The 25,977-nt window shown below is 39.9% G+C and overlaps 1 protein-coding gene across 4 annotated transcripts in view; it reads left to right on the top strand.

Moving 5' to 3' along the window:
- PDGFD (platelet derived growth factor D) overlaps positions 1 to 12,048 on the top strand; it is a 146,937-nt gene extending 134,889 nt beyond the window's left edge. For all 4 annotated transcript variants that reach the window (XM_032099274.1, XM_032099272.1, XM_032099273.1 and 1 more), the window contains one exon: positions 6,536 to 12,048. In XM_032099274.1, the coding sequence (XP_031955165.1) occupies positions 6,536 to 6,670 (135 nt within the window). In that variant the 3' untranslated portion in view covers positions 6,671 to 12,048. The remainder of the gene's footprint in view (positions 1 to 6,535) is intronic.
- The last annotated feature ends 13,929 nt before the right edge of the window (positions 12,049 to 25,977 follow it).

The following is a 25,977-nucleotide window of genomic DNA, read 5'->3' as shown; positions in this document are numbered from 1 at the left end:
TATTATACAAGGGAAAAGAACACAGGAGCACAACAGAAAATAAAAAAGTGGCATGGAACTTCAAGAAGACAGAGTTACTGCAATGGAGTTAAGAAATTTAACTAACACAATTCGATGCTGTGCGGGCTTTTTTCCTTTTTTTCTTTTATTTTTCAGAGAAATGAGAAGCAAACCTTAAGGAGGCACTTGAGAGAGCAGACAATAATTCTCATCCTGTCCTTACACAGGGAAACATAAGATAACTGGTCAAAAAATGATCCAAATGATGCTGACACGACAAAGGGAATTTGCTAAGGGATTAAAAAGAGCTGGAATCATCAAAGCAGTGTTCAAGGAGTATGGTCTGCTGTTGTATGTCCTGGAGTTGATAGTACATGTATAAAGGAGATAAAAGGTTGTTATGGTAATAAAGGCACAGAATTAGCCTGACAAAAGAATTAATTCATGGAATATTGTACAAGAAGCAGCAATGGGATTTATTTGGAATGCAAGTACAAGGAAACAGAATGAGTCAGAAATGACTGCTAGGTCACGGGATGAGCAGAGAGAGCGCAGAAGTGCAGTGAGAAAAAAAAGGTTCATTTTTAACTAGATGAAAGTGAAAGTTCTTGGGTTGACATGTGGAAGTTAAGCAAGTGAGACATCCTGTGATACATGTCAGGACAGAGAAGCAGTTTGTGAAGGAGGAACATCTGTATCTAGTCAGTGATAAAACAATAGCTGTGTCATAATGCACACCTAATTCCTGACAAGATCAGCAAAAGTGAGGGTCTTGTTGATGTCACATATGTCAAAAATATCATAGCTTTAGTAAATACTTGAGGTACTTGAGTTTTGAGCCAGTTAATCTTTTCCCATGTTTGTTGTATTAAAACCAGGTGTTTTTTATGCATAAAAAAAAAAAAAAATAGAAACAATAATCCCATTTATATTCAATGATCCCTTAGTTTGCCTGCTGCTGCTGATCATCAAGCCAACTCTTTTTTCTTGTCCCTGATACCCTGGGTATTATCTCTGGTAATAAAGAATACATCTTTGGGTCTATGTCATTGGTTTAGGCTGTGTTCCTAGTAGAGTAAAGGTCCTTGTGCTAAATTATGAACCACATTCCCATAATGCTTGGCTTCTTAGACTCAGAGCACAGCTAAATTGTGTGTGACCTTTGGATTAGATAACTTTCAAAAATTGCGGAGTAAGATTTTTTTATGTCTATCAGAACTTGGATCTGTGTTGAATCTTTTGCACTTTTGATGCTTCCTCTTTCATGAATCTCAGACAAATATAATTTGGTTTGCATGCTAGAATGGTGTTATTTTTAGATGTGCAGAAGGAGATTAGATAATGCTGTTTAGCAGAATTTTAAAATAAGTTCTGCAGAGTACAAATTCCAGTATCTAAAATAGCATCCAGAGTTGCTCACCATCCTCTGTCACAAGAATGTGAAGCTAATTAGAATTGGGTAAGCCATAGTCATGTTATTGATATTCTGTAGCTTTCTTAAGCTAATCAAAAAGAAAAAAAAAAAAGCTGATTTTTGAGTGGGACTTTATTTTTCTATTGGTGCTCAAAATACTGGTCAAGAATTCAGAAAACAATTTCACTATTGTTACTAATAAGTAAATGATAAGTCGGAAATGCCTGTGGGAGACCTTTTTTAAGTTTTGACTGGGTTTGGTATCACTCTTTGCTTTTTAATAAAACAGAAATCAGCCATCATGTACTGTCATGGCTAAATGTTGCCTGACTCCAAGGGTCAGTGATACCTGGCTAGAATCATCAGCAAATGCTGAAGGGATGCTTCACCTCAATCTGGCTCTACCCATCTAACACTGTGAGTCCAAGCTTTGGGCTCCTTTCCTAGTCCCCAGAGCTAGCACCACCAGAGGTGGGTGTTTCAGGTGAATCATTCTCTATAGTCACTACTTTATTGCAGCTTCTACTGGAGACATGCCATGTATGGAGCAGGGTGAACAGATTATCTCCAGCTGGGTCCTCTTCCTGGCAGTCATTGCCACTCTGCTCTCCTCAGCCCCTGATGTTGAGGTGTTCTTAATTTTTGCTGAGGTGATAGGGGCCATCAGCCCTGACCCCTGTGCTCCACAGGCCACTGGAGAGCACCTGCTGCCCCCAGAGCACAACCCAAATTGGTACTGTACACCTCCTGGAAAGGCAGTCCTCAAACAGGCTGGAAACCCCACAGTTCCTTGGAGGGCTGTCCAGGTGGTGAGTGGGCCTCACTTAAATAAGTGTGCCCTAATTCCACTTGAAGTTTTTCTGGCTTCAACTTCCAGATCCTGGCTTTTGTAATGGCTTTGCTCTCTGGTTTAAAGAGGGTTTCAGAAGCTGGCATCCAAATTCAATACATGACCAATGAGCAAGATTGCTGGCAAAGAAATGCATGTAAGCGTTTTCTTTATATTTCCTACAACACTGTCCCCAAGGAAAGTGATGCAGTGGCTACAGTCATCTCACCTTGAAACTTCTCAGATGCTCAGGCATATCTAGAAATTAAAATGCCATCCAGCATATTGTGTGCTCCTGTGGGGCTCTCCACACAGAAAATGCCCTATTGCACTTTTTTTTTGTATTACCTATAAGCACCAAATCCAGCTCAGAAGCAAAATAATCTGTCTTGATTTTATTTTAATTGTTTTAATAGTTTTATGACCATAATTTACTCGGTGTTTGATGAGAGGGGTATGACAGTAGTTACGTGCTCTTTGTGAGGCAATGATCTGAATAGCTGAGGCACTGCAATTTGATGAGAAGTGACAGACATTGATCCTTTAATTTGAAAACTACAAGGTTGTTCTTTTTCACTCACAAAAAAAAAAAAAAAAACAACCTTTTGAGCATTCTGGACCTGTCATATGCATATTTTCTTACAGCTACTGATCCCATCAAAAAAGGAGTGATAAAATGCCCTAAACAGAATTTATTTGAACTATTCTCATTAATTCAGTAGATCCTCAGCTTTAAGGACCTGTCCATGGAATAAACAGCAGCTATTTGCAGAATAAAGGGTTGTCTTCCATCAACTGCGGTCACCAGAAATGGCCTTACTTCCAGATTCCCTTGTACTTAGATGAAAACAAAACTGTTAGGCAGAAGTAAGACAGAGAGCTTTGAATATCAGTTCTGTGATCAGCTATTGAAGTAGCTCTGCAGAGGGATTTGGACAGGTTGGATCTGAGACAAACTGTGTGAGGTTCAACCAACAATGCCAAGTTCTGGGTCCTAAACTTGGGTCACAACAACCTAGGCAGTGCCACAGGCTGGAAAACTGCCTGGTGGAAAAGGACCTGTGGGTGCTGGTCTGTAGCAGCTGAACATGATCCAGCTGTGCCCAGGTGGCCAAGAAGGCCAATGGCATCCTGGCCTGCATCAGCAATGGTGTGGCCAGCAGGACCAGGGCAGTGACCGTCCCCCTGTACTCGGCACTGCTGAGGCCACACCTCCAATCCTGTGTTCAGTTCTGGGCCCCTCACTGCCAGAAAGACATTGAGGGGCTGGAGCGTGTCCAGAGAAGGGCACCGGAGCTGGGGAAGGGTCTGGAGCACAAGTCCTGTGAGGAGCAGCTGAGGGAGCTGGGGGTGTTCAGCCTGGAGAAGAGGAGGCTCAGTGGGGACCTTACTGCTCTCTCTCTCTCTGACTGCCTGAAAGGAGGGTGTAGCCAGGTGGAGGTTGGCCTCTTCTCCCAGATAACAGGTGGCAGAACAAGAGAACATAGCCTCAAGTTGTACCAGGGGAGGTTTAGATTGGATATAAGGGAAATTTTCTTCACTGCAAGGGTGGTCAAACATTGAAATAGGCTGCCCAGGGAAATGGGAGTCTCTGTTTTCCTGGACGTATTCAAAAAGCATGTGGGATGTGGCATTACAGGACAGAAGTCAGTGGTTGACTTGGCAGTGCTGGGATAATGGTTGGACCCAATGATCTCAGAGATCTTTTCCCGCCTAAATGATTCTATGATTTGATAATTTCAGCTGTGTTCAATCACAGTTTTCCTGTCTTGTCTGGGGAACTGCCTGACAGTTCATTTTCTTATCAGCAAAGCCTATATACTGTGTTCATGCTTCCTTATAAAAAACACAGGGAAAGTCCCCAAGCTGTCAGATGGTCTGTTAACTTAAATACAGTCCACATCCCCTTGCATACTTTGATTTGCTCTCAGCTGGAAAAATCAGATCTACCTACCCATGATCTTGCAAAATGCCAGTCATCTGGATTTGTCAGATTTTGCTGAAAGACTTCTTTAAATAAAGAATTTATCATGGGTTCAGCGTCAGCATCTGTGCTTGATTTTAAAAGTAAGTTTTCTTTAAAAAAAATCTTTGAAGATGTGGTCTATTTTTATCTCTGTAATAATTGCAGCAATATGATTAGGTTCAGTCCTTTTGTGCTTGGGACTACAGTGTGGTACAGCAAATTTTCCTAGTGTCCATCAGGATTTATTGCATATGTGGATGCAGCCAGTGTTTGAAATCAATTCAGAGACACTATATTTTTGTTGCTTTAAAAAAATAATTACATGTTTCTGCATTTCTAACAGGACAAAGTAATTGTATTTTCCAAACACAGTACAGCAGCATGAAGGACCTTGCTTAGGCACAGTCCTTACTCTCAGTATTACATAGGCAAAATATAAATTCCATCGCAAAAGGGAGAACAAAATAATAGACTGCGTTCAGTGCTCACCACTTTTGTTACATTCCATTACTTTTCTAGCGTCAAGGCCTTAATGGCAGAGAACAAATGGGCTCGTCCTGAGAGCCGCTAACCTGCCTGCCCTTCCCCACCCACTGTGTACAGCATCTCTGGTTATCCTTTGGCAAGTGCTTCACACTTAAGTTTTGGGACTTTCTAATTCTGTTGAAAATGCTCACACGCTGTTGATCTGGCACACAGTCTCTTATTCCCTGTCCTTTCCAAAACCATCTCAACTCTTGTATGGTGTTACAACATCAGAAAGTATTTTAAAAAAAAAAAGGTTTGTTGAGTAACAGAGCGACCTGTTACTTATAAATCAGTATGATCTGTTAGAGGAGAAATGTGGGTGCTTTGGTGGTTGAGGTGTTTGTTTCAGAGGTTTAGGTCCCACTTGCCCGTTGGCCACTGGCTTTGGGAGGTTGTGCACTTAACAGACATCTCTCCATCCTGGAACAAGCGAGAGAAATCCAGCTGATCTAGCAGTCACTTGGCCAAGCTAGCATGAGTCACATCAGCCTGCCAGGAGGTGAGACCTGTTAGCTCTAATGTCTTACTGGTGCGTGGTTTCTGGATTCAAGCGCTTGAGGCCGCACTGCGCAGAACCAACCCACCTGCTTCTGCAGCTGTGCAGCTGCAGCCTTGCTATCTCCGTGTCCTGCTCCCTGTCAGTAAATTTCTAAATGGAAAGGACTGTATACTGGCACTGGTAGTGTTTCTACTAATGTGTGGCATAGTCTTGAGCAAACCAGTTTCAGATTCTCCATGTACACAAGTCTGACAATTACCATCTCTTTCTGGCCAATGTGCTGTGAGATTTGGGAAGATACAAGATCGTTTTCAGGGAATCAGATTCATATAATGATATGGGTTGGAAGACATCTCTGAGGGTCTCCAATCTCCCATAAAAACAGGAAAAATGTTGAAGTTAGATGAGGTTGCTCAGGGTCTCATCCTGTTTATTTTGACTGTGTTGAGGGTTTCTGCAGCCTTTCTGGACAACCTGCTCCAGTGTCTAACCACTCTCAGTATTTTTTTACTATACCCAAATAGGATTTTTTTGTTGTTGTTGCATCTTGTGTTTATTGCCTCTTTCTCATATTCTTTACAACCTACAGCCCCCTTCCTCCAGGTCTCAAGATCACCTTGCCTAGATAGCATTGTTTTCAAAAGCATCTTGTACAATGTATACTTCCCTAGGAAGTAATTTTGTTTGCTTGTTTGTTTGACATTATTCACAGTAAATTCTTCAGAAATCATTTAGGTTGAGCCAGAGATTTTTAAGATAAGCCAACAAAACTCAGATTCCACAGAAGCTCAGAGGGATCTGACACATATTTTGTGCAAGCTCCTTCATCTCCTTCTGCCTCCACAAGTATTTAATTTTTGGACCAATTCTAGTGATACGTGCTTCAGAAATTTCAAATTGCATAGAAAAGTGTTCCTTGTTCTTTAGAGGAGAAATAATGCACAAGGAAGAGGAGGGACAGGATGCTTCAAATATGTATGGGACTGCAAAGATGAGCCAAAGGAAACATGCTGTATAATTCGCATGCAAAGGAGCAATTTTGGACATAGTTAGGAAACTGCAAGATATAAAGATACCTGATGTAGGAAATAATACAGTCTGTCCAAGCTCCAGGACAAACAGTACAGCAGGATGTCAAAGGGTGCAAAGAAAAAGCTGGAAATAAAACAAAACTGTGTCCAAATTAATGCTGGTCAGGGCCATTAAGGGCCGTTGTTGCCCTTGGGGTACCAACACTCATATCTCCTCAGATCTCCAACAGCGTTTTCTAATTCATTGTGTTTTTGTTGATCCTCCCAGGTGCTGAAATTCGTCCCTGAGGCTGGGCATACCAGAAGAAGAGGCAGAATCAGGAACAACATGTCCTTGGTAGATATACAACTGGATCACCATGAGCGTTGTGATTGTGTCTGCAGTTCAAGACCACCCCGATAAAAAAGGAAAAACAAAGAAAGAAAAGAAAAAGCCAGACACACTAATTTCATCTTACTGGACATTTACTTTCAAGCAGGATTGCTCTGAGGACCTTTACTCACTAATCATTTGAAATTTGCTACTAGCCTGCCTTTGCAATTAGCAAAAATCATTGCTGTGCTGATTAGTGCCATGGCAACTAAACAGGTATATCATACATTTATGTATCAGCATCCAAGGTTTTAGGATTGTGGTTATCTGTAGCTAGATTCTGAGGGTTGAGATTTTAAAAGCTCAATTGCAGCCCTTAGGTACACAGTGCCCACCTGAATATAAATACCAGGTGTGTAGGTATTTGTGGTAGCTGGCAGTGAAATAGAGCTGTGTTTGTTTTTCACTCACCAGTTCCTACACTCAAATTCTGCTGCCATTTCTACTTCCTCAGCTCTCCTGATGGTAGGTAGGGTTTTCTGGTGGGTATAAATGAAGGGAGAATTTGAGCCTGTAGGAGTGCAAAATGGTTTGCCCCACTCTCAGAGGGAACTTTCCAGCATTCTGGCCCAACAGAGTGAGATAGAATGCAGATAGTTTTCACTACATGAAATAACGCATCAGTAAAGTCAAATCTCAGTGTTCACACTCGGCCAAATCATGTGCTGAAATTAGTAGATGCTTTGCAGAAGCCAGGATACTGAGGGTGGTAGTGGGGTGCAGAGGCTGGTACTTTTGCTGTGGTGGCTCCATGGGAGCCATCACCCAGGTGCTTCTGCAAGAGGGGGCTCCTGCCAGGCCCCCAGGTAAATACCTGCAGGCTGGAACTGATTTTGGTCACTATCTACCTGATCTGGATTCCTGCCCCTTGCCCAGAGTGGCCGCACAGTTGCCCAAGAGGAGCCCCCTCTACACAAGAGGGGCGAGAGCCCTCTGCTTGGATCCTCCTCGCAGCAGTTCGAGGAGTGCCGTGTTTTCCTGTGGTGGAGATGAAATAGGGCACTTGTTTGTTGAAAATATTGATTTGTTTTGCAGTTGTGTTACTGGAAAACAAAACTGTGTTTGAGATTTAATTATCATTATTTGGTTTGGGGTTTCTTTATTTGTTTGTTTTAAATATGGATTATTATAACTTTGTCATATATGCATTAATCTTAGTTATCTGAGGTTAGTTGTCTCATTCCAGCTCTGTGTATGGCCATGGTTAAACTGTTGACAGTGAATTTCTTTTTTTAAATTGCATTTTGCTGAAGCATATTAACTCATTAAGCAATGTCTGTCAGTCATGGAAGGTGTGCATCATTTATTAACTTCCAGAAGAATACTACTATATACCACCTCATAATAAAATTAGCACTTTAAAAGCTACAGCATAGCTTCCTATGCCTTTTAAACTATTACAGAAGTGCTCTAGCTGAAAAAGAAAAAAAAATCTTTCCAAATTAGCTTTAAGGATTTTCAAATGCTGCTCCAAAAATGTAAAAGAACAGGCAAATTTAAGTCTGGCAAAGAAATTTGGAATTTTGATCATGAATGTAACAGAGGGAATAGGGTGGCACATTTAATGACTGAGGTTTTATGTTTTATAGTAGACATAGGCTGCATTGAATCATCTTGTCTGTGTTGGCTCTTGTCTTTCTGTCTCTCTGAAAGAGTGAAGTAGGTTGACAATAATAATTATAATTAGTGGAAAATGGCGTGTTCTGTAAAATAAAATAATACAAGGCCTTCAAACCAGTATGTTTTAGTACTCTACAGGTTTGTTACAAAAGCACCCTAATGTTCTTATTTCCTCTCTTCATCAGCTCAAGTATTTTTCAAGTACTTTTTTATCATTTTAGCAAAACTTTGCTGAAAGATCCCTTAGAAATGTTTTACTTTCTTTCCTGTACTTTAACCTTGGAGATTCAGAAAGTGTGGGGGTTTTATTATTTATATTAATTTTTCCTCTCTGGCTCCCAGATGTCTATTTAAAAATGCTCCTGAATGCTTACTCAGGAAGTGATTCATCATTTTTCAAAGCAATTCACATTAAAAGAACAACCCTGTAACCAAAGATTACCACCTTCATTTTGTAGTTCAGGACTGTTTAAAGAACATCTCATTCTTTTTCTGTCTCTAGCTTAATAACAAGATTGACCCAGCCCTTCCATAATTTTTAGCTAAGTTTGGAAGAAATTTGCATGCAAGACCTTGGCAGTATGGCTTGTTTTTGAAACAGCACACTCTTTGTATATCTCTGACTGAATCCTGCCTAAGCACTCTGACTTCCTAGCTGGTGTTGGTTGCAGGATACACAAGTTTCACAAGGCTTTGTGCTCTAAATGGTCCTTTAATTCCCACCCGACGAGGGAACTGTGCAGCAGGCAGTGCTGCACCAGGGGTGTGCCATGCAGCACTGCCTGCTCGCCCGGTCCCTCCCCAACAGCCACGTGTTGTGAGGGGTGCTTTTGCCTCCTGATCGAGGGCATTCAGCCTTGTCTGGGAGCCCGAGTTACCCCTAGAGGCAATTGGGAGAGGCTCTCCCATAGTGTGCCTTAGTCCAAAGGTTGAAAGCACCCCGTTTGGGAGCTTTCTTTTCTGTCTTTTGACTATATAGAAAAATTCTAAATCTGATTTGGACATCTAAGTGCGATACACAAAGGTAAATAGTATGGATACTCCTTTTAAAGTCTGAACAGCTGAGAATTCAGCTAGCTGAGTTAGTTAATGGCAGCAGTGGATGCCAGGGTCCAGCAGAAAAATTCAGATGCAAAGTGAAAAACATCCTCTTGCTTAATGATGGGTTTACCTTCTTAAATATAAGCTAAGCTTGTCACAAAGTTTAAAGTATTACTCCTGGGACACTTACTAATGAATGCAACCATTCACTGCTTCCTGCTGCCATACAGACACCATGCTCCCAGCCAGTGCAGGAGGATGGGCTTCGTGCGGCAGTGTGAGGATGATAGCACACATGTGGACTAAGAAAAACTCCACAAAACCCAAGCCCCGAGCTTCAATGACCCTGGTGAATCCAAATATCAGCAAAATTTTTCCATTTTGTTTATTAGCAGAAATTGCAAAGGTGTATCTCCATTTTTTTCCCCCTCTTTTGTCCACGTATAGTTGTTACATTATTTACACACTTTTAACTTAAAGAGCAAAGCTTTTAAAAAAATGAATCTGGTTCAGTTTTATTGGTGGAACTGGAACACCCCAAAATAAATACATTTTCATTGGCAATTCAGAAAGAGTCCTAATTTCAAACCACTCATCAGCTTTTTGTTTACTATATTCTTCTGGGATAAAGCCTACTTTCTCAAGTGCAATTTATGTATATTTTTTTGTTATCTCAGTAAATGCAGCTTTCCTAGCAGTACTTTTTACTTTATGCAGTATGTAATGTGTCTTATCTTGATGAAAAATAAATACTGCTTTTGAAAGAAAGTACTCTGATTATTCATAATTTGGATGAAGAAAAGCTGTTGTTTGCTGAAAGACATTTCCACAACATGACACCATCCATATTCACAAGGTCTCCTTTTGAATTTTAGCAGTCATTCCCAGGAGCATCAGGGAAGGACCAAAGTGCAGTTTTGGGATAATGGAGTTTGAACCCCTGAGCTGGCAGAGCTAACAGCTGCCTTGTGGAGCAGCCGCAGTGGGAAGCAGCACAGCATGTCTAAGAGCTGGATTAGGGCATCCCCCATATTTGGTGCTGATCTCAGCCCCTGCAGGCTTGGCTTGGCGCCAGGAGAGCTGTCCTCACTTGCTATAGCTGCTCCTTACTGCCAAAGGAAGCTGCTGCAGAAACTCTGCATCTCACCTGAGCAAGGGCAGAGCTAAGCATCCAATGTGTGCAGGGCAGCTGAAGGAGCCTAAGGCCTCTCAAGGTGGGCAAATTTGAGCTGTGCTTCTAAGTTTGGGCATTTCCTCCAGCTTTGCCAGAAGCAAATTTTGCTGTGTTGTAGAAAATAATAACCTTAATAGCTTTGGTAACTACTTTCAATTTAAGGTTCTTGTGTTAAGCTGAAGCTGCCTTAGGCCTTCACTGGACCTTGGACTGAATAGGAATATGAAGTTTTTCCCTAACTGATTATTCAAGAGCTAGATGCCCTGTCTGATAAGAGAAATACAGATAACATACAGTAGTCTGGGAACCCAGCTTTGTAGTCTTTCCTCATGCATGAGCACCTTTTTCTGTACAGTAATGCCACTGATCTGGAACAGTCAGCCATTCAGATGAGCGTATTTATCCCCCTTGGTTTGGTCCTTGTTACTCAGAGAAAAATATTACTATGTATTTTTTCCTTTTTTTTTAAAGGCAGTCGGAAGAGACATTTTCTAACAAAGGAATCATTTCTCTTGAGTACAGTGAGCAGGGCCATAGTTAATGGGTAGAGGAGATATTTTTTGCCTTTTGGAAATGCACTGAATACACTACATAGACAGCAGCTCAGCAACTGCTAAATGTTCAAGGATGGCATAAAGCTCCTCCCAGCTGGCATTGCTACACACCTCTGTAACTAATGGCTAGCTAACACCAGTTTGTCCTTATGCTCACAGGACAAGGAGTGTGTGAGTGAAAGCTTTAGTAAGTCTGAAACTTTGAAAGCAGCTCTGTGTCTCTTCATTGTAAAAGTATGTGGTTCCCAAGGTCATTCAGAAACTCACCATTACCTTTTTCTAAAAATTGTGGGTTTTTTAAACATTCATCTTCTCCTTTTTGAAGAACACAGAATCTGCTTCTAGTTGATTTTAAGATCTGTAACAACTGTAAAAATACTTCCCTGCAAATTCAGTTAAGATTTCTCTTGCTCTTGTCCAGAGTACATTGCCCATGCACACTGCTGTAATGTAAATTCTGCAGATGTCAAATTTGTACTTAGTCTCCCAGGGACTCCAGTGCAGCAGATAATGAAAATTTAGAAATTAGCATTCTTGTCTCTCATTCTAGGAGCTTTAACTTTGTTTATTGACAGTCTTGGTCAAATATGCTAAAATACATCACATTCATAGTTTATTTGGTCATTCATTGGCAGGCCATGAAGATCTGCTTTAAGTGTTCAAAGCGCAAATTCAATTTTCCATTCCTTTTCAAAGAATCATAGAATGGCTTGGGTTAGAAGGGACCTTAAAGATCATCTAGTTCCAAATACTTCTCCTAGAGATGGAATTTCCAAACCAGCAAATGTTCTGCCATGACTAGTAGGAGGGAGATATTCTAGGTTCAGTCTGTCTTCTAAAATTGATTTGACTTAAGACGGTCTGAAATTCTTGCAGCAAAAAATTGTATATTTCAAAGCTGAGTTTATATAACCTGATTTTTGCAACTGAGTTTCAAAACCTCATTTATGTATTGCTTATAGAAACTTGCTGTGGCACAGACATGCTTTAATAAAAATGGAAATAGTTATGTAATAACAGTAAGTGTATTTGATGCTCCAATTTCAAGCTGACAAAGATTTCTGGTTCAGTTGAAAGAATTTCAGTTTCAGAACTAATACAAAGCAAACAGGATAAAAAGGACAGGATACCCTCAAAGATTTTGACATAAACAGTCAAATTCTTTGACATAATAAAAAAACCCTTAACTTTTATTCATTGCATTTCCTTAGGAAAATAAGAAGAGCAGACTTCTTAACCTTTTTGTTCTGAGTTTGGAGAATATCATCTCAAGTACGGGATACACTGAAATGAGCTCTCTCAGCTCAGTCTGAAATCAGTTTACCCTTTCTTGAGATGAAGGTGGTCTGGAGAACCACCCTTCATATCAGTGCAATTCTGTCAAATCTTTCTGTGTGCTCCCATTGTCATCACTTTTTGTCAAAGAATAAACAAATTCATTTGGTTTGGTAATACTGGATTTCCACTTGTGTGTATTATGGGAAGAAAGAAGATTCCCTCCCCCAAAATGGGAGACCATTTTACCTTGAAGAATCCCAGATGGACTGAGGTGGGAAGGGATCTCTGGAAATGGTCTTGTCCAGTCCTCTGTTCAAAGCAGGGTCATCCTACAGCACTACAGCAGTTCTCAGTCCTCTCCACTTGAGTTTTGAATTTCATCAAGGATGGAGACTCAGCACTTTTTACTCGACTTTGTGTAGAGGAAGAGTGAGGCATTAGTTTTGGCAAATTCTGCGGAGACAGAGAAAAGTCTGACAAACTCTTGGAGCTCCACTGAGGGCTGTGGCTCATGGAAGACTCTTCAGTCTATGACGACCAGGCCTTTCTCCCTGCCACATATATCCAACAGTATCACATATCTTAGGTGGTGTGAGGAGAAGGGCCAGACATCCATGCCAGAGGATTTTTTCCCCCAAGGTACTGTAACAATTGTTTAGCTTACATGACTAAAGGCTTCTTCCCATGCACGAGACAGAGCAGAGGGATAAATGGCACAGGAGGGAGCCCCAGTCACCTCACCAGAACAATGGAGACCCCAACACACTCACTTGGGGCTGTTCTGGAGAGTCTCAGGGATGTGGGATACCCCATCACCCCACAGAGGGAGGAGTGGTCACTGCCAGGGGTGCAAGGACCATCATGGGAGGACAATTGCATGAGCCTCCATCTTGCTGCCAGACTCAGGAGCTACTAACACTGTTCAGCAGGCCACCCCAGGGATCCCTCATACATTGTGGAAAGACTGGAGACTGTAGTATTTTACAGCTTTCAGATAGATTCTCTCATTAAGGCATAGGAAAGCAAATTGTCCAGCTTTGCCAGAATATACAGGTTGGATGCAGCTCAGAGCAGAGCCCCCAGAGCATCTTCCTGAACTTGTAGAGCACCTGATGTAAGAGGCCTTCATTAAACTGTTCTGATACCCGACAGATGGCATTCATTACAACCTTTACATCAAAATACCAACCCTTGGATTCTGTTGCTAATTTATTTCAAAAGGTCAGGCAAGGATTTGTGTGCCCTCAAGGGATTGATTGCGTTATAGGAAGCTGCACTTTCAGATTCAAATAACCTCACATAGGCAAAACACTGAAATTTTCAGTTAAACTGCATCTGAACACCGATTACATGACTGATTATTAAATGAAGATAAGCCATGTAGGCTTGCATGAAGAAGACTAATTGTTTTTTTCAATTCAAATAAAGACACTTGGGTCCAAATTAAGACCCTGACAAGAAAAGGTAAGCAAATTAGTTTCACTGGGAAATGCAGCTACAGCATACCTGAAATCTTCAGCAGTGAACAAGTCAGCAATTTTAATAATCAAAATGGCAGTATCCCTTGAAAAGTCCTTCTACATAAAGCTAATTCAAGGAGCAAATTAAAACCAGTCCGTGCATTTTAATATCATAGCTGATTGCAATGAGCTATGGCCAGCATCAAAAGCTTTTTATTTTATCTGAGTATATAATTTCTTCTGTCTGACAAGCATTTTAAGAAGCTATGCAACTTTCATCAAATACCAAGCTGCTGTTCTTTACCCCTCAAAAAAGTGCTTATTGAAAAACAGAGACCAAAGGGCACTCCTTGAATAGACCAGAGCTCCCATGGACACCCAAATCTATACATTAAAAAAACCACAGTATGTTTAGAATGATTTGTGGGTGTGTGCTGAGGGAGTTTTCTTGTGGCTGACATGTTTAAAGGCAGAAGTTTGCTTTAGTTTCCAAAACACCATGTTGAATATTCATGTAAGACCCTACTGAATAATCAACAGTGGCTACAGGCTGGCAAAGTAATAACCCAGCTGAAAGTGATAACCAGCCTATAAACCATGTTTGTGAGGCATCTCCTAAGTGAAACTGTTCCTCCCACTGACACCTCCTGCCTTTTCCACTGCATCCTGACACTAAACCAGATTGACATTACACAAACTGCAATGTCTGGTCCCCTATGACATCAACCTTCAGGGACATGCAAGTAAACACTCGACAACTGCTTTGACCAAAGAATCAACCTGACATTTTTTTAGCCTATCGAAGTGAAGGCTGACTCACAATATTGTTATTTACTCTTTATAAAACCTGTGTGAACCATACAGTTACATGCAGCATAAAACAGGTAAAAAGTTGCCTGTAGATAAATGCTGGAAATTTTAAAAGACCATGCTAAAGCCTTTAACTCAGAGAAAATTTACGGAGGCTGCATGCTCCAGGAAAAAAAAATTATCTGGGTGGTCCTTGAAAACTGCAAAGGACCTTATGAACTTTCCTGCATGTAGAGCACCTGATAGGGTACCAAATAACTGAGAAACTTGCTATACAATACTGTATGATAAATTACTCTTAATTTGTAGTGATTTTTCTGGTCTCAGGAAGTTTCCAGAGTAATTTCTTTAACTGTATCTTGTTCCAAGGAGCTGCTCCTCCTCAGTTCAATAAAAAAATGCAACAATTCTCTGATCAAATACATCTTGGGACTATATCTGTGTATGTATAAATATAGCTACACATGTATATAAATATAGCCACACATGTATATAAATAATTTTTTTCATATACAAATATATAAAATATTCCAGAACTCTACATTTAAAAATAAGCAGAAAAAGTTCAAATCCCCCACCAGGATGAAATTCATCAGCAGGCAAAGAGAAATATCCTTACACTACAGGTAAATTTTCTTTCTTTGAAAATCACTGAGGGCTTTTAATATGAGTACTCTGCAAGACAGTCTCATTTTGCTTCCAGCCTTCTCTTCCAGGCTTCCATCGTTCACACAAGAAATCCTGAGATGTCTGCTCAGCACGCTTACTGAAGGTTGTTAGTTGTAGTTCATTGAAACTCTTCAGCTGAATTTCTTTTTGTGAATTTTGCAGTCTGGCTTTTCTGCACAAGCCTTGAAAGATTGCCAACAGCTATGCTTTGTCTTTTGGGTGTTTAAACCTACAAGACATCAAAGAAATGTGCCTTTGATAGAGAAATTCAGTGCACGAGAAAAGAGGAAATGCTACATATTCCTCTGCCAAGGTCTTTGAATTAGGCATTGATGTTGACCTCAGATATCTGTTAGAAGAACCCTGAGGTCTTACCGTTCCAAGATACAGCAAGCCTGTAGATCTTAGGGAAATTGTGAACTTTATGAAAGCATGAACATCCTCACCTCATTTCACTTGCAAGCATCATCACCTTGAGCTGTAACTCCTAGAAAACCCTTTAGTACTATCATTTTCATATAAGGTGATAATTTGTCTCAGGTTCATAGGACCACACCTACGGAGAGAGGGAACCTCAAAGAAGTTATCCAGTATGTACTACAGCAGTCTTGACAGAATGGGAAAAGACATATAGAGGATGAATGATGAATATAAGCCTTCTTTCCTCTAAAAGCAGCAAGATTAGTCTGGCTTTGAGACTCTTTGCTTCAATAGCATGATTGTATATTGCTTATCAGTTGTTAGCACTGGATAATTAACAGGGTCTTTGGCCCAGAAACTTAGCATTGTTAAGATGTCTGGTAAGACATCTCTGGCCTGGCCTTTCATCCTCTGACAGTCACAGGAGAGAATCAAATCCATGCAGGGAAGCTTCCCTGACCATAACACAAATATCTAAACCAGGTCAGGGAAGAACAGAGAGGAAGAAGCGCTCCCTTGTCAAGGTCACCCAAAACTCAGTTCAGTACAACTTCTACAGCTTTGTTGCTGTTGTCCCCAGGGATGGCGAGAAACTACACAAGTCCAGGATTGGGTTCAAAGGCCAGAAGTGGCTATATTTAATTATATAATTCAGCTTTGTTCGCAAGGGTGGCATAAAACCATTGAATGCTTGACCATCCGCCTCACAGAGGGATTGGCTGAACGGCATAACACCCATTTCCAAAATATTTTCCTAGTGAACCAAAACAAGTCAGTGCAGGTGTGAGATAGAGAGTTAGTTTACAGAACTGTCTTCCACTGTTTCTCAGCTAAAGCATGAGAAAGGAAAACTTCACAAAATGCTTCAGCAGCTGGAAAATTCCTCTGCTCCTGCCTTTTAGCATCCACACAGCTTCAGTTCCTAATGCATATGGCTATTAAGCAGGTGGTACCACAAGAAGTAGGGACTTGTGAGGCATGGGAAGAGCAGCTCATACAAGGTTATACAAAGGGTTACTAAGTCTTTGTGGTGAAGGTTGAAGGCTGGTCCCAGTAGACATGTTTGTAGATGGAAAGCTGAATAATTGGACTGAGTTGTCACTGGTGACTAAACACACCTCTCCCTGGGCTTTGAATAAAGGTCATCTAGATTAACTGTTCCTACTTGATTGTGTAACCATTCCCCACCTTTTCCTTCTAAAACAGTGGTTTTACATGCTATTGCTACACAGGCCTGAACTGGAATACTGTGTTAAATGAAGTTATATTTGTTAGATATGGTCTTGAGGTTGCATTTATAAGACCAGACTGCAGATATGTTGGCATGCTCTGTAGAGAGTAAGGTAAATTCAAGCACAAGCACACTATTGCATTGCAAATAAACCATTTTCCTCGTTGAAGAAAATTACTAACACAATGCTGTTTATTCACACTGCCTAGACCAAGGCACTGTTTGCCAACTAAACCGATTACATCATCCATTTTTTCACACTAAAATCTGTTGAAACTAAAAATAAATGACAGATCACTGCAAAGTTCTCTCCCCTGTCTATTGGCAAACAACACTCTCTGTTCTTTCCAGTGATGACTGAATGGCAGGATGCAATGTAACAAAAAAGTCATAAAAACTGCAGAAAACAGAAACTTCCTGTCTATTAATTCTGAACTGTCTCAGTTCTGAACAGTTAGGACAGACTGAAGCAGTGGGCAATTATAAAGTACATTCCGACTAATAACAGGAAGACTGAGTTTGCCTAAAAGAATTTTTACAAGAGAATGTACAAGTGGCTGGGAAACCTACCATGCCCTACCGTTGTTTGGAATTCAGCTGAAATGGATTGTGTGAGGCAGAGGAAGCTATAGAAATTCCTCTTTCCTTTGGGAAGGATGGCAGATGGATTTATCACGCTTGTAGAGTACTAATTCTATTCAGGCATACAATGTCATATATCATGTCATTCGTGGTGTGGATCATTACAATTGTTTTGAGAGGCAGTTCTACAGCAAAATCCCAATCCCCAAGCTTCCAAGCTTAGTTTGGGTACATGCTTACAGCTCACAGCTTGGTATTTCTAAATATTATTTCTATTCCAATACAATCAGTTTGCTCCATGTTTTTCAGGTATCCATATCAGGTAGTGTTCAGAAGCAAGATTTAATTTCAACCCCATGTCCATGTCAGTTTTTTTTCCCACTGGATTCACAAGTTCACTGATTCTGGTCCACAAAGAAACAGTTATTCTTTCTGTCGTAGTCCCGATGATTATTTTACATTAGACCTTTCTTGCAAGAAAGTTATTTTTGGTGAAATGACAGGGCAAACCTCTGTGGAATTCAGAATAGTCATGCTTCACTTGAGCCAAACTTTTCAGCTTGTGCTGAATATTTATTTACATGCATCAATGTGACATCACCACAAGCTAGAAAAACATTCCAAGAGCCCACATCCAAAAATGAACACAAATCAGGGTTTCAGTTTCCCCAGATTTCCTGATGTGTGATATTAGTTGGAAAAATAGTGAAACTTAGAATATGTTGATACCTTCCTCACAAATACTTATATACTGTAGAGGTTTTCCTGAGTTGTTGAAGATAAAATCCCACCTGAAAACATTTTTCTGAGAAAAAGAGCCAATTTTTAAACAGGTTATTTCCAACTTGTGCACAGCTGGTGATTTGCAAGCCCTGATTGCACCTACTGTCCCTGCAGGAACATTGCTCAGTCATACCTCATTGTCATCGGCCAGAGCTCATTCCTGGACAATGGGTGCCAATAAAACCTGCCTAAAGAGGCAGAACTCCAGAGCACACAAGGAAACTCTAGACATTGCAGATGTAATGGCAGAAAGCTAGCACTTACAGGATTATGTTTAAAGAGACATAGATATGCTGATTCTGGTTTCATAAAAATAAAAATAAAAATAAAAATAAAAATAAAAATAAAAGTATCTATCTAATAGCTGTCTAGTGTAGCTGATTATAAATTCCCAGTCACATTAAAGACAAACCAGATATTGAAAATCACCTTCAAAATTCAGAATTTTTGTAGACTCCTAATATGTTCATTTACTCAATATTGGGCCTGATGCCTTTTCCTGGTCTTAAAGTCAAGAGTCAGACACGGTAAGAAGGCAAAAAGGGATTTTACCTTGGTGTTTATTTTAAGGATCCTTAGGTGCACCATGCCCAGGTCAAATGCACCTCAATGCCCACTGCAATGCACACCACACCAAAGACCTGGTATTACATTATAGGTCTTACTAATTAGTATATTTATCAAAAATTCCCCAATGAGAGGCTCAAATAAGCCCCCCTCTCCAAGGAGCCTTCCCCTGGATGGTTCTATCTTAGTTTACAGAATGTGTTCTGGAGAGGACCTTGGGGTCTGGGGCACACTAATCCCTAGCTATGGAGCTTCTAAAATGTTTAGTCTCTTAGCTTGACAAACAAGTCCAAGAATGTAGGCAAAAAGCACTAAGAATACAGAAGTTGTAAAAAGGTATAACAGAGGTATAAAACAAAAGACAAAAAATCATCACGGCATCAGGCCCGCTGGAGAGTGCGATGCATTAGTAAAAAGCCCAAAGAAATTATATATTATATATATATATATATATTTATATATATAAATTCAGTGGGATAATATGGACAGGGTAAGCAAAACGAATTTGAGAAGAAATTTTAGACTGAGAAACCATGGTGCAGTAAGCCTGATGGGAACTGTGCAACAACCAAAAGCTCTGATGATTAACTCCCCATGACATTCAGGTATCACAGAGGGTAAAACTGGTCTTATTAGTTGAGGAATGGGTCAAGGACCATGCTATAAGTTATGCTTTTGCTCTCTCAAAAATCTTCTCTGTGTTTCTTACTGTGCTAAAGAAATCCTAGATTGCAGAGAAACAAATTATAGAAGCCTTGCAGGAATTAAAGTGCAAGAGAGTTACTGTGCCATCTTATTTCTAGTGCTGTATTTCTTAGCAGCACTGGCAGCATGATAGAGAAGATAACGTTTAATTTAGTGCTGCTTTCATACTGTAGAGAAAGTCTGGATTAATTTTGTTTTGATCTAGTAAACAGAGACAGATTCTAAACACTAAAACCAATTTGTGCTACAGTCTATTTCTCAAAACATTCTCTTATAATTATAGACATATCATAAGTGAGCTTAAAAATAATTACCTGTGCAGTTTTTGAGACAGAAAACAACATTATCCAGAAAGACCACTTGCAAGAACTGTTCCACAATGAGATAGAAATAGTAAAACACTATTTATATGCAGAATATATAAAGCATCAGCTTTCTGCATTTAAAAAGATATTGGGTTACCTTTAAAGAAAAAGAGAAGCATCAGAGGGGTAGAAGGGTTCCAAAGCTGGAAGCTGAGAAGAAAATTCATCATAAGCTGGAAAACAGGTTAATTTGTGTGTTGTTAATTCTGATTTGGTTTCATGGATCTGAGTATGTCTAGAGGCTGCAGCTTCAACCTCTGAATCTCAGAGACTCATTCACAACGGAATTTTAGCAAAGCTTGTGTGTGCATGCTTAAGTTAATTTCTTGAAGGTAACAAGGTTTGGTAATGTTGTCATTTTGATTTAGGACTGTTTGTACTTCATCCAAAAAGCTAAGTTCCAGTATTTTTGATATCAGTCTAGTGGCCTTTAGCTTCTTCTGCTTCACCTCCACTGTTGCTAACACTTACACAGTCATGAAATGAGCTACACCATGGAAGTATCTGGATTAAAATTAACTGAAAAGAAAGAAAAACAAAAAACTCAGAATCACCACTTTAAGCTGTTAGGAAAGGCTGGCTGGGGAAGGCAGTATCACCTTGTTCCCTGACAGCATAGTGCAGAGCTTAGTCAACCTCATGTTTTTGCAGGTGGAAGTAAATTCTTTATCATAAATAAGGTAATTTTAATAATTAATTGTTTTAGCCAGCTAAACTCAAGTTTACTGGTAACCATTTAAAGTGGAAGGAAGGAAGGAAGGAAGGAAGGAAGGAAGGAAGGAAGGAAGGAAGGAAGGAAGGAAGGAAGGAAGGAAGGAAGGAAGGAAGGAAGGAAGGTTGCTTAGAAGGAGAGGGAAACACGTAAATAAAAAAAATTAAAATCCAATGCCTAAGGAAAGAGCTGCAATTGCAGGAAATTATGCATTGCATGGAGTTGCAATGGTACAAAGTGAGACACTTCTGAAAAACTGTAAAAATCCTGCAAGTTGAAAAAAGTGTTCTGAAAATGATCAATCTTGCTTTAATACCCTTTTGATTACAGATTTGTGATTTGAGCAACCACCTGCCATGAGGAACAATAGCCAGGCCAGGAATTAGTGTTATTAATAAAGTGTGGTATTTTTTCTTGTTTAAATTTTCACAGCAGAACATGCAGGCATTTAAATATGTAATTAAGTGTTACCTGCCACCCCTGCTGACTGCACAGTAAATAGTGCCAATTTCTCAACAATTTTTTTTTGAGTAATGCTTTGCAGTCAGCAAATGATTCTTAAAACTCTGCAGTCAGAACAAATATGCTGTAAATTTTACACAGTCTTTCAAAGAGGTAGTAACTTTAACCACCTTATTAGTTGCCAAAAACATAAATTACCACTTTAGATTTTGAGGCAGAATTCAACAGCTTGCCAGAGAAGAAGTACTATCTGAGCAGTACACACCAGAGCCTTCCATAGAACCTACAGAATTTTACTACACCAGGAGTGGTGTGCTTTATTGCCAATAAAAGCATGATTTCATTAAGGAAGTTCATCATATGCAACACTACATAAACTATCTCTTTTTTCACTGAAAAAAATCCCACTAAGATCAATTGGGCAACTGTCCAATTCCCAGACTAGGAATTCTATGTAATAAACAGAATATGAAACAGTAGAAAATAGTTTTACTTCAAACAAATTATGATTTCTAGCTAGTGTCTGGCGTTGCCTTGTGAAAGATCCTGTTTCCCCACTGAAGTCCAAAGTTGTGGTTCCATAACACAAAAAGGCCTCTGAGTGCTCTCAGGATTGTGTCAGGGCTCTTCTATACTAGAACATTGCTGAGGATTGCAAAAGAAGTTCCACATCAAGCAAAAGCAAGTTTTTTTGGGTAGCAGATCCAAAGTAACAGGAAATAGCTGAGAAAAAGTAAGGACTCAAGGAAACAGCATGAAGCTGAGTTGGGGGAGGTTTAGGTTGGATACCAGGAACAGGTTTCTCACCCAGAGGGTGGTTGGGCACTGAAACAGGGTCCCCAGGGGAGTGGTCACTGCACCAGCCTGACAGAGTTCTAGAAGCATTTGGACAATACTCTTGGGCACATGGTGTGACTCTTGGAGTGTCCTGTGCAGGGCCGGGAGTTGGACTCAATGATCCTGATGAGTCCCTTCCAACTTAGGATATTCTATGATTTTGTGATTCTTTGATACCAGTCATTACTTAATGCTACTAATGGTATTGCACTGTATTGTTTCTAGAGACAGCCTATTGTTCTTCCCACATGGCAATACCAGCAGGTATCTTCTTCAATCCTGTTAATATCAGTGATTCAAGGTCTCTATTCATTTGTGTACAGTTACAAGAAATTAAAATATTTTTCATGTGTTCTAATACTAAAATGACAGCTATGTAACTGGCTTATTCATTGTGATGGAGCCAGTCTTGCCTAACTGAGTAAAAGCAAGGTTCATTTCATTTTCTATTTAGATACTGAATTTTATTGAGTTCTGTCATCCCTCTAGAGGTTCCTCCTGACTGCTTTCCTTTCTGATTCTGTAAAAGATTTTTCTTTTCATCACCTGCAGTTTCAACTACTATTAGCTCACTCTTTATTTGATAGTTTGGATAAACCACATGTCTTTCTAGGTTGCATATTGATAATCTCCAGAGGTGTCCTCTCATCAGGGCTGTACAGGAGGAAGGATAACTGGTATTTGGAGGTACTCCCATTCTTACAATGACCAAAATGTAGAACAGAAATGAGTACAGCAAAGATGGATCTTCTAAGTTGCTACAAAGCATTTAGATGAGATATTTGACAGCAACAGATGAAATTTACTTTATCTGAGGTCAAGGAAATCAGTAAGAGACAGCTTTCATTTCATTGCAGAACATAAAGAAGGAACGTATTTATTCAAATTACATTTAGGCATGGAAGTTTGGAATTTGTGTAAACCACAAGATCCTTCTGTAGTCGACAAGGGTGAGATTCAGTTGACCAGGTGTAGATCCACAAGTAAGCCTCCACAAGTAAATCAACAATAAGAACACCCCATGTATAACTGAGATAGCTGGAAGAATAATACCTCGAAAATGCTTATTTCCCTATGGCAATTTTAACAGCATGCTCAGTATCTGCACTGTAGAACTCTAACAACAGGTGAGATGGATCCCACTGTTGGACTCAAAGGTGCCTTTGAGGTGGGACGAAGTACCCGCTGGACAAAGTTGTGTGTGGCTGGAGGCGTGGTTCTCTGTTCCTGTCTTCCTATCTTCCTTTACTGAATTTAGCAATGCAATACAGCTTCTGCCTTAGACATCTGCTAAGTATCTGACTGTGGAAATTAGTGCATTATCTGGAGACTGTACAAGCCATAAATTTCATGAATAATATGACATTTAATTGCAAAAAATTTAGTACCTAAGTCCATATTTAAACTAGTGTTTTCTCTACTCTTTCAAAGTTGCTGAGTTCACCCAGCTGTCTTTGTTTTCTGCAGGAAGCATATGTTCCCAGCACTTAGACCTTAACTGTCTGGTTTTAAGAGGTCTATTGAGTTTAAGAATATGCAGTGCCAGTGAAATCTGATACATGTGAACAAACAGCAAAGTATTGACTGGGATAAAATGTAAACCAGATAACAGTTGTGAATTCTCTGCAAGACTGTAAACATGATACCCAAAGGCCAGTACGAAGGCAGTCTTGTTTAGTGTCTTCATCATTGTCCTGTATGTGGAGAAGTAAAAACTTTAGCATATCTTTAAATGACAACACATAGGAGTCGAAAAAAAGGAAGGCACTGTGAAGACAGTGCATTATAAAGTCTCAGTCCAAAAGGACCCTGAGAACTGAGCCAGCAGAAATCATGTGGATTTCAGCAGTGAGAAGTGCAAATCTCTGTGCCCAGGTGGACTAACTCCGTCCACCAGTACAACCTGGGAGATGACTGGCTGAGTAGCAGCCATGATCAAAGGACAATTACTGTTGGCACCAGGCTGAACATCAGCCAGCTGTGTGCTCTCAGTGCAAATAGTGCAAACTGCATCCTGAGATACATTAGGGTTACTGCCATCAGCTGAAGAGAAGGTGGTGTTCCCCCATGTTTACCACTGATGAGGCAACATCAGGAATCCCATGTCTAGATTTAGTCCCCCTAGTGCAAGAAAAGCATTGAAAGGCTGGAGAAAACACGAGATGGTGAAGAAACCTTGAGCTCATGGCCCATAGGGAAAGGCTGAGGAAGATGATCTTGTTTGATCTGGTGAAGAGGAGAGTGGAGGAAAAGCTAATAGTTGTCAGTGGCTGCTTGAAGGAGCCTTAGAGAAGCAGCAGTGTGAAACTCATTTTGGCATCAGATGGTGGAAGAAGGACCAACAGTCACAGTTCCTGGGATGAGACATTCTGCATGGACATGAGGAAAAGGGGTTTTTTTGCAGCAGTGCTGCCCTGGCACAGGCTGCCCAGAGAGTATTTCAAACCTCCATCCTTGGAGGCTTTCAAGGCTCATCTCACTAAAGCCACAGAGCCATCATCTAGTGTCAGCAACAATCCTGGTTTGAACAAGAGGTTGGACAAGAAGACTCCAGGACTTCCTCCCAACCATTTAAGTGACTCTCCAAGACTTCCACATAGTCCTGATGCATAGCAAAAGTAGAAATGACTGAGAACTTAATTTTCAGAAATTAGTTAAATAATTTCAAGGTTTTTTAAAATTGTACCACTTTTGGAAATAGAAACTAAATTCTATCCTCTTCCTCTTTTTCTACCTTCCTTCCCCCAGGGGAGATCAACTGCTAGGTAAGACACATGGTGAGAGGAGATCAGCTGCCTCAATGCTGATACTCAGAACCACATTTTTCAGATCTCTGTGGTATCTGACACACCCAGCTGGGACCAGAAGATATGAAACAGGGTCTACAGAGTCCCAAGCCCTTCTGGAAAGGCAGATTGAAACCTGTATTTAGAAGACTGCATCCCACCCTATTAGTGAAATAATTTATTGTAATTCTGAGAAAGCACAGTGGCAGCATGGCTAGACCAGCATTTCAGTGAAGCTTTTTTCTTTAAATGTGTCAGTTGTGGCAGATAGTTAATGCTAGCAATAATTTGATATTGCATATTAAAACATAAAATTGCAATATCTCCTTTAAAAAAAATTCAGGGTCTTAGGGTATTTCCTTCAAGTATTTGTCATCAAACACACTGAAAAGGATTTGTGAATATCCTGGAGAGCACTACATTTTAACCACTATTTTCCTTTAACCCTGCAATCTGTGTATTCAAGATTAACACCAGTAATTATAAATAACAGTCATCCAAATTAGTAACTATAATACTACAAATTTGGGAAGAAAAGAAAGATACAGAATTATCTGGACAGGGTTATAATTTACTGGTGTGCAACTCAGAATTTGAAGGAGAAATGAAATATCCACAGAAAAACAGAAGACAAGCATAGCTATTTGTTTTCAAGATATTGTGTTGACAGGCTGCTTCAGCAGTTTTGAGCGTTAAAAAAACAGGAGTAACAACAGTTAAGACATAAAAAAATATTTATTATGAAAGCCTCAAATTCACAATGAATTAGACAAATAGCTCTTATTATGCCCATGCTCCACAGAGAAAAAGGATTCAAGAGTTGCCAAAGAAACTGAGGAAATATAGGGATTTAGCTGAGTCTAGGGACTTCTGTAACTTTTCTTTATTAATTCCATGTTTAAACACCTGTACTGTTTTTCTTCCTTTGGTCATATTCGGGTTTTGTTTTATTTATTTATTTATTTATTTATTTTTCTAAAATATTAGTCATCCAGAAACAAAGAAAGACATAAAAATTTAACTCAGCCACTGCATGTTATACCCAGCAGGAAGCACAAATGCAGATACACTGGTGTACATTTGCAAGTTCTAGTTGTCAGTCGTGCTAATTTGTCTTTCTGGGGTCTTTTTCCCAGGCCGTTTTGGTTCTGAGTTGATTTGGTTAAATTAAATAGAAGAAGATATTCTCATGAACTCAGGTCTTTTGTTTTACCAAGTATTCATGGAGAATTTATTGGACCAAAATTACGTGAATGTCAAGCCACTCAGTTTCATTGCCTG

This window comes from Corvus moneduloides, chromosome 2, assembly GCF_009650955.1.
Source record: "Corvus moneduloides isolate bCorMon1 chromosome 2, bCorMon1.pri, whole genome shotgun sequence".
In the NCBI taxonomy this organism is placed as follows: Eukaryota; Metazoa; Chordata; class Aves; order Passeriformes; family Corvidae; genus Corvus; species Corvus moneduloides.
Note: the sequence above shows the minus strand (reverse complement) of the source record. Positions and strands in the feature narration are given on the sequence as shown.